Consider the following 16,560-nt stretch of genomic DNA (forward strand, 5'->3'; position numbering starts at 1 on the left):
GGTGCATTACTAGTTGGCGTCACACATTTCAAAGTACTCATAAGGGTGACAAAGTGATGTTTCTTCACTGAGAACTTTTAGTGAAATTACCTCATTGAAACATAGATACAGTTTACAGTACAGACCTTATTAAAAATAATTACATGTGCATTTTTGGTGAGAAGCTTATATGCAGTCATGAACATTTTAATGGTTTCTTAAAATAGGCAACGTCCCTTTAAAGACCGCACTGTCATAAGGCTCCTCACCTGTTTGCGTTCATGCTGTACAATACTGACACCTTGTGTTTAAAGGCGTCTGTGTCCTGTTAACAGCAAGCTGAGTGGCCAGTAACTAGTTTCTGTAGGTTTGCGCATGCACATTTTAGATAAACCTCTGGTCTGCTTTTACTTCTCTAAGATCAGTCATTAGCCTTTTAGTTTCATAAAAGAGGAGTTTCCTCTTGCTAACCAACATGTGTGATGCAGACAGGGGCGGATCTACACGGGTGGCATGAACCACCCTAAAATAAGCTCTTACCACCTCTTTTGCATACGACAGTACTAGAGAGAAACGTGGACGGTTCATTCTCTGCCAGATCCTATAGTTTCACATTTCTAAAAGAAGTAAAACAGTTCAAGTTCCACTTTCTCAGTAATTTGACTTTGCACTTTTTATGTGATATAGCTGACATACAAACAAATGATGTAAAGGTAGATTTGTCATAGAGAAATGCTCCATTCATGATTTAATCACTGAATCGTGACTAATATAACTATAATCTAAAGGCAACACATTTACATGTGAGCAAATCTTCTCACCTTTAAAAGTTTAAGTCCTGTCAGACACTAAATGATAGCCCTAAAAACAAACTGTTTAATTCTATCACTTAATACATTTCAGTTTTATCTAATAATTATTTTGCCAAATGTAGAAAATATTTAAAGCTTCACGTTCTGTTTGCGATTGACAGCCAGTCAGAAAGCTGGTTTAAAGAAACTGGAGGTAAAATGACTTCAAACAGTTTGAATCATTTAATCGGTTTAATGATTTCAACTTTCAAATAAAACAGATACAGTACTGTGCAAATGTCTTACCCACCCCTCATTACTTCAGGACTAATCATGAGAAAAACAAAGTAGAAGGAGAGTGCGTTACAGTGAAGTGCTGGAACTAATTACAATGATGAGTTTGCAGATGGAAGTCACCTTGTTTATACTGATGATGGCAGGAACACAAAGATAGATGTAAATACTGTCAAAGAATAAGCACAAAGCAGTTTCCTCCAATACTTGAAAGTGTTGTGTGATTGGGAAGTGCATCAAAAACGAGCAATGGGTAATGACCATCGCCCAGTGTACAGTAAATTCATTATAACATGAGTATATAAAGAGTAGTATGGAAGGTCTTACTTACGATGTCCTTATTTGAATAGTGAATTTGAATAGTTTTTATTTGAACACTGGTTAAACTCAGCTCTGTAGAAGAAGACTATTACAACATCAGCCACAATATTGTGTAAAATAGAAGTATTTTTATGGCCAGACACAAATCTTTCCTCATATACCATTCAGCACATTAATAAGTCAGCAAAAGTCAAAAAATATGGCTCTAGTGGTGACATAGGTCCTTAGCCAACAGCCACACTGGTTGTACCATATCCACGAATGACCTGCGTGGTGATCACAGTTGCGCTGGCGGGCTGGTTCTCCCTGATCTTCTGCTCACGATGCATCTGGCACCAGGCACACGGGTAACAGAAAAGTACTGTGCACCAGTCCTCACAGCCAGAACCCTGCAGGATGGAGAAGAACAAAATAAGCAACAGCGCTGGCATCCAGTCCATTAAGACACACAGATTTTTAATTATTCTGGACTCAAACCAACATGACTAGAAAGAAAATCAAGCAGCAACCTCCAGGGCTTAAAAAGGAAGCCAATGTGGAAGATTCAAAACTTCACTTCCTCTAGTGGCCACATCCATCTTTTAAATCTTGTCTGTAACATAGCCCCTCCATCCCTAACCCAGCCTTACTTCGATGTTGTGTTGCTCTCTCATGGACTGGCGGAGTAAGCAGGACACCACGCCGCAAATATCCAGGAGGGGTGCACAGCAGCACCATCCATGTTTACTAACTGTCATGCACTGCATGCAGGGGAAACACCAAAAGCCGCAGCAACCTTCAGACAGAAAAATATACAGATTTAAACTGCACAACAAAAAGATTTAAGGAGCACTTTTCAATCAGATTATCACATCCAATCAGTTAATTCGCCTGGATATTGATCTGGTCAGTTAAGTAGCAGGTTGGTTATCAGTTTCAGGTACTTTGATGTTAATGAAATTAAGAATAGCTGCACAAGAGAAACAACAATGACACAACCCCCCCCCCCCCCCCCCCCAAACAGGAAGTGTGTTACAGGTGGAGGCCACTGACATTTTTCCTTTCTCATCTTTTCTGACTGTTTTTTTTTTTCACATTTGGCTACTGGTAGCATTAGGTGATACCAGGACCCTACAAATCTACCACAGGTAATCCAACTCCTCCAGGATGGCACATTAATATGGAGCTTTGCTAGAAGGTTTGTTGTGTCTCCCAACACAGTCTCAAACATGGAGAAGGCTCCGGGAGACAGGCACTTACTCCAGGAGAGCTGGACAGGTCCATAGAATGCCGCTTATCCATCAGAAGGACAGTTATCTGTTCCTTTGTGCAAGGGGGAACAGGATGAGCATTGCCAAAGCTATAAATGACCACCAGCAGGTCACTGGTGTAAAAGTCTCCAACCGAACAATCAGAAACAGACTTCATGAGGGTGCCCTGAGGGCCTGATGTTCTCTAGCGTGCTCACTGCCTGAAACTGCAAAGAGTAATTTGCCATAGAATACCAGAACTGGCAGCTCCACCGCTTGCACCCTGTGCTTTTCACAGATGAGAGCAGGTTCACTGTGAGGTTATGTGACAGATGTGAAAGGATCTGGTGAAGCCATGGAGAACGTTATGCTGCTGTAACATCTTTCAGCGTGAGTGGTTTGCTGGTGGGTCACAGATGGTCTGTGGAGGCATATCCATGGAGGGACACACAGACCGGACACCCTGACTGTCATTTGGATGAAACCAATGCTTGGCCTCGTGCCGAAAGTATGCAGGATGTTGAAGTTGATACCTGACCTAATCCTGTGAAGTACCTCTGGTACATTATGTTTCGGTCCATCTGACAGTACCAGGTTGCACCTCAGACTATCCAGGAGCTCAGAGATGCCCTGGTCCAGATCTGGGAGCATGTCAATGTTGTCAGGCACGCATGCACAACAAAACTACCACTTTGAGCTGCTGTAATGAAATTATAAAATTGTCTGAAATTATATTTAATGTTTCAAATGGCAGTGTATACTAAAACACATACTTTTGTCATGGCAATAATGAAGCAAAGACTATAAATAATTCAAAACACAGAACACTGGGTCACCGACCCAGGACCATGACAACTTTGCTGTTTTAGTTCACCCTTGTCCTGTTTTTTTGGCAGCTTTGTTAGAAACCAAAAGACAGGAAGAAAGAGAGGAAATGCCAAACCCTGAGAATGTTGCCTATCTGACCTTCATGTGCTTTTAGAGGTTTCAATTAGTTCTCTGGGTATTTAAAGACTTCTCATTCTTGCTTTCAATTTGTGTGTTCCCTGTGCATGTGCTTCCTCTTCACATCTCATGATCTGCATGTGTTCTGTTTGGTCAACTCATTGAGTGGTTCATTTTAAGTTTTCAGCTACCTTTTTTTTTTTTACTTTTTTGGTGGATGGCATGAGTTTGTTCCAGTTTCCAGTCAGCTAAAATTAAAATAGTCCTTTTAACAACCTGCCTGTAGGTCCAGTGTTTGGCTCCTCATCCTCGCGGCTCTTACTCAACCAATGAAAAGACATTTGCTTCTACCTGCAGAAACACCTTCACCACAGCCTCCACACTGTTGATAATGTCATGACATGTTAGGTCAGTCATGTTATAGCGTTCATTAAATTTCAGAAGGTTAAACTAAACTGCAGCACTCCTCTATGTCGTCACACATGGCGCTGCTGTCACAGTGGCTTTATGAAGTTTTCTAAAGCCTCATGAATGTTTGATTAGACAGTAAATATTACGTCTGACTGTAACACTTCATCAATATAGAGATACAATCATATGTGAGAATAGCACTATCAGAAGCAGCTGTTTGTTTGTTTGTAGTAATGCTCAATACGAATGTATTTACATTGTGATGCAAAGGCCTCCAAATGTTACCATGAAGCCACTGTGATCCAGCAAGTTTGCACTGGTCTACCATTGTAATGTTATTTGGATGTCCCAGTTGATCAAATAAAACGCTGATTTGCAGCTATTTCAGCTTTGAGTCAAACCACAGAGGTCTACAATTTTTAATATACTATTTAATAACAACACAAATAGGAGTTTTTATGCAAAGAGACATTAAAGTGTTCAGAGACTAGTTTCCCAGTTCGCTTAGGGAACTCTGACTCCATAATGCTACTAAATGGTTATTGTTATGAGATAGTCTCAGATATTTTATCCACAAAAAGATCTTCTTGATTTTTTACTGCATTTAGACTCTCTGCTACCTTATTGCAAACAAAGTCTGAAACAAAGTCTGAGGAAATCGCTCGTGCAGAAATCACTGCTGTTTGTCGAGTTTGCTGGGTTCACTTACAGGTGTCCATATCAGAGCAGCAGTCACAGAGGTCGGTGCTCCATTGGCTAGAGTTTTGAAAAGCCCTGGTGACTGTCACCACCTCAGTGGTCTGCTGGTGGATGGTAGCCATGACTGTAGGAAACAAGACAGAAATGAAGACACAGACTGAAATGTTTTAGTGCTTATAGCTCTTGTGTATAAAGACATTTAACGCTAGAATATGTAAATATGACAAAGGAAATAGATTAGCCCACAGTGTGGCTGTTCATATGAATCACTATAAATACCTTGCACCAGCTGTACAGCTGATTTGTGTACAGTACAGAGGAAATACCGTGCAAATGACATCATATTTACATTGATGTATTGCAACTATGTCTTCCTGAGAAAATTACATCAAATATTACATTCATGAGTTCACAATGATTCACTTCATCAGTTTAAGAAAGAATGTCTTACCTTCTTCTTCTTCTCTCTTTCTCTGAGAAAAAACAAAATGAGACGTTTGGGAAACTCAGGATCTCGCCACAAATCAGAAAGAGGAAGTGAAAGTGGAGGTCAAGTGTGCTAAAAGCTCCACACGCGTGCATGCACACACACACACACACACACACACACACTGAAGGACACCCCCCCACAACCCTTTATCAAAATATTGAAAGAGAATGGATGGATAGATTGATCAATAAAGTTATTTATTAGTTGATATTTTTAAAAAGGAGGAAATATAAACTAATATTTGTGAATGAACTATCTGACCTAAACATAAAATAAGGATGTGAGCAATGCAGACAATATCAGGATGAGCCAAAAGCAGGAGCCAAGGAGCAGACTCATACGACAGTGAAAGGATTTTATATACAGTGAAAATAGCAACTTAAATGAGGTAATTGATGAGTGCAGATTTAGTGTGCTCATCTTAAAGAGGGAGAGGGGGGAGGTGTGGATGAGCACTGCTGAGCAGCAGTCATGTGTTCCTGCCGCATCTCAATTTTGATAGCGCTCTAGCTTTCATACAAACATGACATGTCAGCAACATTGTCATTCCTTCTGTAGCAAGCTTATCAGAGAATTTAGTCCAAGCACAGCATCCCAGTGCACTCCAAACCCAGAAACACACTCAGACAAAAACTGGTTCATCCCAAGGACAAATCTCCCAAACACAAACTAAACAACGTGGTATTTGCTGAAACCAAAGAGCCACTTCATAAACGCATGGCACAACATAGAAAAGACAAGACTCAGCCAACGCCTTTTGTCACACCTTGGCACATGTGATGAGGCACTTGATCGACCCTCTCCTCCTTTCAGGGACACTTCAGGGATACCTGGGACTCACCACCATTTGGTAATAGCCTTATGGATACGGTGTTCAATCTTTAAGAATGTTAAAGAAGTCCAGTCGCTTTCATTCCAACCTCGTGAGATTACCATGACCTGGATGACGGTGTCAGAGGTTTGTGTGTGGATGAGATGAAGAGAGGACCCGAACGCAGGACTCGTGGCTTGATTGAAGATGAGAATGGCGTTTATTATACAAAATGGATGAACAGAACGTGAACGAATGCTGACTGGCTGAACTGAAAGCTCACACGGAAACGACAACATCACATCAACAACGACATGACCCAGAACAGAGAGAAACTGGGGGTTTAAATACAGGGACTGATGAGGATGATAATGAGAGGCCGGTGAGTAGACAGCTGAACATAATGAAACAGGAAATGGAACATGTGGAAGATAAACAGTGAACATGAACTGAAAAGGCTGGGTCAACGACCCAGGAGCCCTGACAGACGGAGGAACTACACAGACGTGTGTGTGTGTGTGTGTTCGTGTGTGTGTTGCTATGCCTGGATCTGGGGTTCATTGAACCCTGGCCCCTGTGGGACATTGTTATGGAGGGTGGGTTCCCCTCCCGCTGCTCCCCAGTAGTTGTTGCAACCACCAATGCTGGACCTGACAAGGTGTTGTGGCATGATTTCTGGCCTGTGCCCTCAGGGGATGCAGTTGGGGTGTTTTGAACCTCTTTAGCACACAGCCACCACATCTGGCTTTTCCTAGGCTCGTGCCATGGCCACCGTCCTCTGCCAGGGTGGACCGCCCATTGCGTCTGGTTGTCTGGGGCTCTTTTGACTATGGGCATTCATCCCATTCCCTCCCCTCTTTCTCTCTCTTTCTGTTTCGTTTCTTTTTCTATCCCTCCTCCTTCTTGTCTTTGTTATGATCTCTTCTTCAGTCTTTTGTCAACCTGGCCCTCACCCCCTGTCTGCCATGGCATAATAACCACTCTGATAATAATGTGAATAATAAAAAAAACTAAAATGACTAACAATAGGAGCCTATACAGAGTCTACAGCGCTCCACTTGGCAAAGCAAATGTGTTTGGCTCAACAAAGCATTCAGACCATGTGTTTACTAAAAGTGCCTGACATGACAGGCTTTAAAAAAAAGAAAGATGGAGAAAAGAGAAGTTAGAGATAAATAAGTCTAAATCTGGCTGTAACTAAATTAATAAATGGGAACAAATGAATACTGCTTACTTGTCACACTGTAGTTAAATCCAGGAAGCTTAATATTTGCAGGGTTCAGTTTCTCTGAGAATCCAGATATGGTGATGCGGTCCGGCCAGAAAGATCACAGGAAACAAGGTTACAACTTGAAGTACAGCAGCAGGGACATACACCAGAGAACTTTAAATGTTTAAATGTTACCACAAATGCTGCAATAACAACTCCCACTCTGGCTTCTTCTTAATACGCCGCCCCAATGACGGAGCTCAAACACAGATGAGTGAAACAAACCTCAGCCCCCGCAGCTCCGCCCACAGCATACCAAGCATAAACTAAAAACAGAACCAGCCCCAGCCTGCCCAGACCCTCACAGACAAATGGTCAAGCAGACAAAGTCTATAGAAAATGTTGCTTTTTGATATATTACTATTATGCCACGATGTAGCTGGGCTACTTTTTTGTTTTGCGAACATAGAGGTAGGAGTGAAATCTTAAACACCTGTGTGTCAGTCTGTTAATACTTCTGCGATCATTCCAAACACACACACTCAAACAAACCAAACTGGTTACATTCATAAACATTTGGCCCCAATATGTCAGTCTTTCACTACATTTACTGACATACAGACAAAAGAATGATTGGAAGCCATGACTAAATGAGCTGCTACAGGAGACTAACAGGACAATAATGCACATGTACATACATAAGTATTTACTTATCCATGTGGAGGTAGTGTTGTAGGTCAAAAAAATGCTGTTACATGTTGTTACTAAGTCTAAACTTCTAAGTAACATCATGTAGCAGCAAAAAGAGCTTCTGTGTTTTCAAAACCACGGCATCTGATCAGGTTCACATCAGCTGGCATGTTATGGTTGGTGTGTGTGACCCTTAATAAAATTTAAGTTTTGCTTTATTGATGCAAAGATGATCATCAAAACTTTCATCACATGACATGTTACTCATATAGACCAAAAGCAGCTTCTTCTTGTGTCAGTTTACTCACACGTACACACACACACACACACACTGAAACCTCTGCATACATAGGTGTTCTTTCTTAGAGGGTACTAATCCATTTAAAAACAATGAAATTAAAAAATTCTAGTACTGGAAGCAACTGCTTCTTTTAGGCAATACTGTCAGAAGGCATAGCATACATTTTCACCGATGACACCCAACTTTATCTGTCCTTAATAGACCTCTCTGAATCTCCCCTCGCCCCAACCAGTCGCAGCAGATGACCCCGCCCCTCCCTGAGCCTGGCTGTGCTGGAGGTTTTTTCCTATTAAAAGGGAGTTTTTCCATCCCACTTTCGCCAAACTGCTTGCTCATAGCAGGTCATATAATTGTTGATGTTTTCTCTGTATGTATTATTGTAGGGTCTGCCTTACAATATAAAGCGCCTTGAGGCGACTGTTGTTGCGATTTGGCGCTATATAAATACAATTGAATTGAAATTGAATTGAAAAAGAGTAAAGAGGCCAAAGCAGGGGAAATACAGTCTTGTTTGCATGTCCCTGTCAGGAGTAGAGCTGCTGCACTCTGAATGATTACTACAGATGAGGGAGCAAAGCAAGAGCCTGACTGACTCCAAAATAAAGGAAATAATCAAGCCTGGATGAAACGAAGGCATTAATTAATTTCTTAAAGTCGGAAAGGACGGAAAAACACAAAATTAACAATACATGTTCATCTGAGCCAACTAATGATGCCTAATGATACTGAACAACTGAGAAACACTGTAAAAGACCAGTGGACAGATGTTAATGTTGTTACTGGGTACAACAGAAGTCCAGTTAGTCAGACCATTTCTTACAATGTAAGAAAAATCAGTTAGTGAAGAACAGAAACTTTATATCCACTTAGAGCCTTGAGACAACCGCTGTTGTGAATTGGCCCTATATAAATAAAACTGAACTGAATCACACAGACTATTATTACCACAAAGCCTGTTTTAAATATATTGTAAGAGAATGGCGTCAATTTGCATGTAAATTCTGTTACATTTATTTTATGGTGAACTGACGTGATTCTAGGGTAAAACTTTTAGAGGGTCTCATCACCCAATCATAATGTCATGTATACATTTCCCTAATATTAACATTATTGCATTCTTGTTGTAAACAACCTTTTTCACCTTCATAAACCTGAATTTAAAGGTGTAGTTATTGCAGTGTTACTTTGAAAAGTAACCTTTATAGTGCGAGTTGAGTAAAATACACCGGTTTTAAGGTGGACCCAGTAATTATCCCGCCTGATGCAGAGGCTCGATCACGTTGATCAGAACTTTCCTAAGTAAGCTGAACTATTTGTAATAAAGCAGATAAAAGGAGAAACATGCTTAACATTATTTCAGTCTCTTAACCACATGGAGGTGTAACTGTGTTTATGTTGTGTGTAATCCCGCTTGCCATAATAACCACAATGTTCATCTGTGGAAGAACAATGGCGCCCTCTCTCAGAGGCAGTGGATAAATGCACTGAGAGATGAGCACCAGGTGGGTTGTAGAGCACAGCACTGTGTACGATTATTGGATATGAACATCTGTGTGGCCACTGTGATCACTGTGAATTATTTAACTGTTAATAAGAAGCGTTTAAGTGGATTGTTGAAGCTGGGAGTGTTAAAACAGTGACATAATAGCACTGAGCACTGGCTAGGGTAGCTCTGGAGCTTCTCTGCTACAGTAATGTGCTTGTCAGGGCTCTGTGTGCAAGCAGGCGGAGGTGAGGATCCAAATGCAACTCGGAAACTGAATGCAACTCAAAACCCACAGGTTTATTGCTGCCAGAAAACAAAGCAGAAACCAAACCGGGAAAAACACAAACTAGAACACACAGGCAAAATCTGATGGTACAACGCGACAAAGAAACAAAAAACAGGGAGCATAGGCCCAAATCAGTCCAAACACATACAAAAAAAGTCCAACCCAAAACTAGATCAAATATGAGTCCACAAAATAGTTCAGGGGACCGGCTGTGCGGACGGCGGCGACACAGGCGAAGCAAATAAGGAGGCCGGCCACCCGGAAGGCAGTGGCGGCAACGAACTCAGGAGGCCGCCCTCGATGACCATGCCTGGAAAACAGCTGGCAAAGGCGAGGTGGAACAGGATCTGATGGCGGTGTAGCAACCGCAGGACCAGACGAGGCGGGACCAGACAACGGCGGGGCAGCTGCGGGACCAGACAAGGGTGTGGAAGTTGCAGGTGGTGACGCTGCAGGCGACGGCGTGGAAGTTGCAGGTGGTGGCTGAACAGACTCCCCAGAGGTGTCAGCTGACATGAGGATGTGCTGGCTGGGTCCTCCAGGACCCCCAGCTGACAAGGTGTGATGCTGGACGGGCTCCTCGGACCCACCAGCTGATGAGGTGTGATGCTGGCCGGGCTCTCCAGAACCCCCAGCTGACTTGACACAATGCTGGCCGGGTTCTCCAGAACCCCCAGCTGACTTAGCTTGATGCTGGCTGGGTTCTCCTGAACCCCCAGCTAAAACACAAGACGACTGGACGGGGCTCTCGGACCCTCCAGCAGAGGCAGACTGCTGAAACTGTTCTCCTGAACTGCCAGCGGAGACAGACAGCGGCGTGGGAGCCGCAAAATGCTGGATTGGCTCACTCGAGCTTCCAACAGGAGCTGATGCATGACCAGAAGGCGTTGAGGCCCCTGGCTGAAGGTGTAGATGAGTGGCTGACTGGATGGGTGACAACACTGGAGCCTGAACTGGTGACAAAGCTAAAGACTGCGCTACTAACTGAGCTACTGACTGAGCTACTGACTGAGCTATGGACTGCAACAAAGGTTGTAGTGATTCTGATTGTGATAGTGGCTGAGTGGCTGACGGGGCTGAAGACTGAGCTACAGGTAGCGGGGCTGATTGTGGTGGAGGTGAAGACTGGGCTAGCGGCAACTGAACAGGGGACTGGGCTAGTGACGACACAGAAAACTGAACAGGGGGCGACTGAAGTTAAGGTGAAAATGGTAGTGGAGTTGGCGACTGAGCTACAGGCCGGGCGGCTAACTGGGCTCCAGGCCGGGCAGCTAAAACATATCCATGTGTTAGAATGGCCCAGTCGAAGTCCAGATCTAAATCCAATCGAGAATCTGTGGCAAGATCTGACAACTGTTGCTCACAAACGCTGTCCATCTAATCTGACTGAGCTGGAGCTGTTTTGCAAAGAAGAATGGGCAAGGATTTCAGTCTGTAGATGTGCAAAGCTGGTAGAGACATACCCTAAAAGACTGGCAGCTGGAATTGCAGCAAAAGGTGGTTCTACAAAGTATTGACTCAGGGGGCTGAATAATTACGCACACCCCACTTTTCAGTTATTTATTTGTAAAAAATGTTTGGAATCATGTATGATTTTTGTTCCACTTCTTAAGTGTACACCACTTTGTATTGGTCTTTCACCTGGAATTCCAATAAAATTGATTCATGTTTGTGGCTGTGATGTGACAAAACGTGGAAAAGTTCAAGAGGGCCAAATACTTTTGCAAGCCACTGTATTTCATTTGCAAATATTATAATACTGTGAAAAGTTATATGAGTGGACAGTGTGACCTTACAATGTCCTTCTCGGTATCCTATCAAAGTTCACAATTAGTGAATATGACAAGTCTTTATCTGAACACTGGTTAAACTCAACTCTGCAGAAGAGGACAATTAATCTCACACATGATGTTGTATAAAATTAAAGGATTTTATTGGCCTGAAAAAGTCACATAGGCATTCAACACATTATACAACAACAAATTTAAAGCATTTTGCTTCAGCAGTGACATAGGCCCTCACCACACAGCCAAAATGTTTGCATCATATCCACAGACGACTTGCGTGCTGATCACAGTCGAGGTGGCGGGCTAACGGTATTCCCTGATCTTCAGCTCACGATGCATCTGGCACCAAACACACGGGTAACAAAAGCACACTTTACAGCAGTCATCAGTGAACGAGCCCTGCAGGATGGAGAAGAAGAAGCAGATAGACAGAGGATGAAGCAGCAGGAGTTACTGTTGTTACCCCTCAGACATAAAAGTTTAGTGGGGTGTTGTCATCCCCTCATCCGGCAGCTGTGTCCCTGTGTAGAGCTGGGTAACCAAATATCTGAGAGTTTGTCAAAACAAGCAGCCGCAGCTTTTTTTCCCATGATGAGGGCAAGAGATTTCAGATTTGAAGAACTTTACACTTCCTCTTTCTCAAGTCAAGCTACTTTTTTGCAAAACTCTACGTTTTGCAAAATACCACAAGTTTTATCCAGGTCACTTTTATAATGGCACTGCATGGTATGGTTACTTTATGTCAGTTTGACCATGACAGGTGAAGGTGAGTGAGAAGGGTCTGCACAAAGCGCAATTTGTGTGCATCTCTTGTATCTCATAAAATTTACATTTAGATTTTATGTTAGTTCATTTTAAAAGCAGAAACCTCCAGGGCTTAAAAATGAAGCCAGTGCAGAAGTTATAAAACTGCACTTCCTCTAATGACCACATCTATCTTTTAAATGTAGTTTGTAACAGTATCCTCCATCTCTAACCCAGCCTTACATAGATGTTGTGGCGCTCTCTGATGGACTGACGGAGTAAGCAGGACACCACACCACAAACGTCCAGGAGTGGCAGTGCGAAGCACCATCCATGTTTATTGGCTGCATCACACTGCAGGCAGGGGAAACACCAAAAACCACAGCAACCTTTGAGGAGAAATATATACATATATAAATAAATATTTATTTATATATTTTATTTACTTTTTTTTTTAACTACAACAAACCAACCAACCTGGATGTTCCAGGGGAGCAAAAAAAACTTTGAATTTTTGCTATTTCAACTTTCCCTGAATCCAACCACAGAGAGACTGGGCTTCTATTTTATTGTTATTAGTATTATTATTATTATTTATTGATAGTAAAAAAAAACAATTGGGACACTCTAAGTGGGATTTTTTATGTTATTATAAAAGGAGTCATGAAGTTTAAGTTGAACATTTGCGACATTTCCACTCCGATTACGAAAAGTCAGTTTTCTGGTGAAAAATGTAAAATAATGAAAAACTCCATAATGCTACTAAATGATCATTGCTATCATGTAGTCTCAAATAGTTCATTTACTCTTGATTTTTTACTGACTTCAAACACTCGGTTAGCTTATTGCAAACAAAGTCTGAGGAGATCGCTCATGCAGAAATCACTGCTGTTTGTAGGGTTTCCTGGGTTTACTTACAGGTCTCCATATCAGAGCAGCAATCACAGAGGTCGGTGCTCCATTGGCCAGAGTTTTCAATGGTCCTGATGACTGTCACCACTTGGGTGGGCTGCTGGCGGACGGCCATGCCTGTAGGAAACACAGACACAGATTGAAACGTTGTAGTGGTTATCTTGTGAATAGAGAAATTTAATGCTAGATTATGAAAAAGGTAAAAGACTGGTTTTGATACATGTTATAAGTATAACAGGATGATTCCTGGTGCATATAAATCACAACAAATATCTTTGGCCAGCTGTACAAATGATTTATGTACGGCCCAGACAAAAGAGCTGACACTGTTTTTATGCACAGATTTATTGTCTCTGACTTCCTCAGAAAAATGTTACCATGTCTTACATTCATGATTTTACAAAGATTTCTGATTCTCTTAAGCTGTTCATCAGTGTAAAATGTTTTTCTTACCTTCTTTTGTCTTCTCTGGTTCTCTGAGGTTTCAAAAGAAGAGAAAAAGTTAGGAAACACCAGCATTTAAGCACAGACCAATAACAGGAAGGGGAGGGGCGAGAGTACGCACACACACCTCTAATTTGTATTGGACTGGCAGATGTTTTTCGGTTGCTCGTGAACTGCCTGATGGAAAGTCCAGACTTATTCTATGAATCTATCAGTACTTCTGCTGTCAGTCCAAACACATTTGATACGAGAGGTGGGAAGTAATGAAGAACAAATACTTTATTACTGTACTTCAGGTATCTGTACTGTACTTGAGTAGGGATTTTTTTCTATTTTTTACTACAAATATCTGTACTTTGTACTCCTTACTTTTTGTTAAAAGGCTTGTTACTTTTGCTTAACGCAGTTCTATAAGGCTCCAAACATGAAGCTAATTTGAGCCTAAACAGAAACATATGGCAGGCTGTTTATTAATCGCCAGAGGATGTCACGTAAAAAGAGATGACTGTGCCTGGGGTTAAAAGTGGGACTGTGTTTTTTTGTGTTTGTTTGGTTTTGCACAACACCGGAACGACTGGTGGTGTCTGTAAGTTGTGGTACTTCAGCATCTAGCTTGTGCTACTGAAGAGGAGCGAGCATAAAGGGAGTGATGTTTTTTAAGTGTCAGGTCATTTTAAATGCAGTGTTTCTATCAGCTCAACAAACAGAGAGAGGAAGAAGAGAGGGTAGATTTAAAGGTAAGGAGTGCTCATCTAACTGACTGTCACATTCTCCTCTTTAGAGGAAAAGTCACCGTCTACAATGTGGACAACAGTAAATAGACATACTTTTTAGTTTCCTTCTTTTCTTCAGCTTTCCAGGAATGAGTACACACAGCGCACACGTCTGGTGTAAAGCTAGTGAAACGTGAGGAACAAGTCATGACATTTGTAGATTTTATTTGTGGACTCCAAATGAAGACCACTCTTCTCACTTCACCATGGCAACTGTCTCCTGTCCTCCAGTCAGGCCTGTAGAGATAGAGAGAGAGGCAAAAAGGTAGAGGGAGAAATCCCAAACACCAGAATTTATAGAATTGTTTTCGTCTAGTTTTGAGCGAATTAACGTAAATCATATCATTAAAGGTTAACTGCGATGAAAGCACATGTGTCAGTGAAGACCTCTCTGTCTGCTGCTTCTACCATGGCATCATAAATGGTTCATTTATCAGAGAAGACCATTTTGTTTTTACTTCTCTTTAAACCATCACCAAAACAATAATAAAAGGAGCAACACATTACTGCAGTAAAAATTATTATGGTCGCTTGTATCTGCTTACATACTTTAGAAGTGCCTTTTTTACGTGAATTAAGGCAAGTGTTGTAGTGAGGTACTGGATGTGTATAAATAGTCCTGTGTAGGGATGGGAATTTAGAACCAGTAGATCATTTCCTTGGAATTGTTAATCTGCCTGCCTATCGATCCTCCTTATCAGTTCCACTTGGACTTGCTCTACAAAAAAAAAAAAATTGTATTCTGTTTTATTATTTATGTTTCTTTTGAGTTTGAGCTTGAGTTTTGGAAAAGCGGATCTTAAGACGCTGAGAAAAACAAAAAAAAGAGAACCCAAACCTCAAAAAGGGAACTATTCTGAACCTCTAAAAGAATGTTTGATTCCAAATGCCTAGCCTGTTTGAAATGTACTAAGTTGTTCAGAATTGATGACAAGAAAATACCCCAAAAATGTAAGGAATAATTATCTAAGAGGGTAAAAGCTCAATAAACTTGTCCATAGTAACCTGGATGTTTCTAACACACAATATGATGAGAAACTGTCTGTTGTAGTATCTGCGTAACATGCACATGGGCAACATGAAAATGAGGAAGCAAGAAATCTGCAAACTGCATCCGTGGTATGACTTACGAAATTTGTACTTGGAAACAGGCAGATGATGCTGACCAAGGAATCACATGCTACACGCCAAAATCATGGCCAAGCATATGTGTGTGTGTGTGTATATATATATATATATATATATATATATATATATATATATAGGGAGAGAGAGAGAGAGAGAGAGAGATAAATATTAGGGGTGCAACAATACTGGTATCGATATTGAACCATTCGATACAGTGCTTTCGGTTCGGTACGCATATGTATCAAACAATACAAAATTTTTTATTTATTTTATCAACTTTTCTTCTAACGATGCTGTCTGTGTTGAGCACTCAGTGGATCTGCGTTCGACTGCTCCGCCTAGGCTGCACTGTCGAATGCAGATCCACTGAGCGCAGCGCAAGCTAGCAAGACAGAAGTTAAGCTTGTTGCAACCAGGGGCGGATCTAGAAGGGTGGCATGGGGTGGCAAGTGCCACCCTAAAATGATCCCTTGCCACCCCAAGTGCCACCCCAGTTTTGCATATGACAGTGTTGTTTAATAAAATAAGATAGCATTAACAGTTTGAGCGTAGTTACAGTCAACAGTGAATATAAATGCTAAAACTGAATATATTGCATAGTGTTCCCCCCCTCCACCATTAACAAATGGTTCAGCCCATAGCAGGACCAGCTTTTTTCTTGTTTTCAGTAGCAAGCGATGTTTATGATTGTGCCAGAGCACATTTTGAACAACACCATGGGAATTTCGGATTTTGCACAGCTGGTTGGATGTTACACTCTGGAAATGGAAGGAAGGTGAGTGTTATTAACCCTCTGTGGTCCACGGACTTGCTGCACCTCCAAATCACA

General features: G+C 41.7%; 1 protein-coding gene across 5 annotated transcripts; it reads right to left on the reverse strand.

Moving 5' to 3' along the window:
- Positions 1 to 1,003: 1,003 nt before the first annotated feature.
- On the reverse strand, positions 1,004 to 13,966 carry LOC100710510 (cornifelin homolog B). 5 transcript variants are annotated; one of them, XM_003449335.5, is made up of 6 exons: positions 7,376 to 7,448; positions 7,205 to 7,258; positions 5,121 to 5,142; positions 4,680 to 4,793; positions 2,015 to 2,160; positions 1,004 to 1,774 (listed from the first exon to the last, which is right to left on the reverse strand). In XM_003449335.5, the coding sequence occupies exons 4-6, from the start codon at positions 4,789 to 4,791 to the stop codon at positions 1,610 to 1,612; spliced, it is 423 nt and encodes a 140-aa protein (XP_003449383.1). In that variant the 5' UTR covers positions 4,792 to 4,793; positions 5,121 to 5,142; positions 7,205 to 7,258; positions 7,376 to 7,448; the 3' UTR covers positions 1,004 to 1,609. The 5 variants fall into 5 exon arrangements, with proteins under 5 accessions (XP_003449383.1, XP_025761367.1, XP_019209975.1 ...); XM_025905582.1 differs by having other exon boundaries at positions 7,205 to 7,446; XM_019354430.2 differs by having other exon boundaries at positions 5,121 to 5,186; positions 7,205 to 7,446.
- Positions 13,967 to 16,560: the final 2,594 nt, after the last annotated feature.

The sequence above is a fragment of the Oreochromis niloticus genome, linkage group LG3 (assembly GCF_001858045.2).
Source record: "Oreochromis niloticus isolate F11D_XX linkage group LG3, O_niloticus_UMD_NMBU, whole genome shotgun sequence".
Lineage (NCBI taxonomy): Eukaryota > Metazoa > Chordata > Actinopteri > Cichliformes > Cichlidae > Oreochromis > Oreochromis niloticus.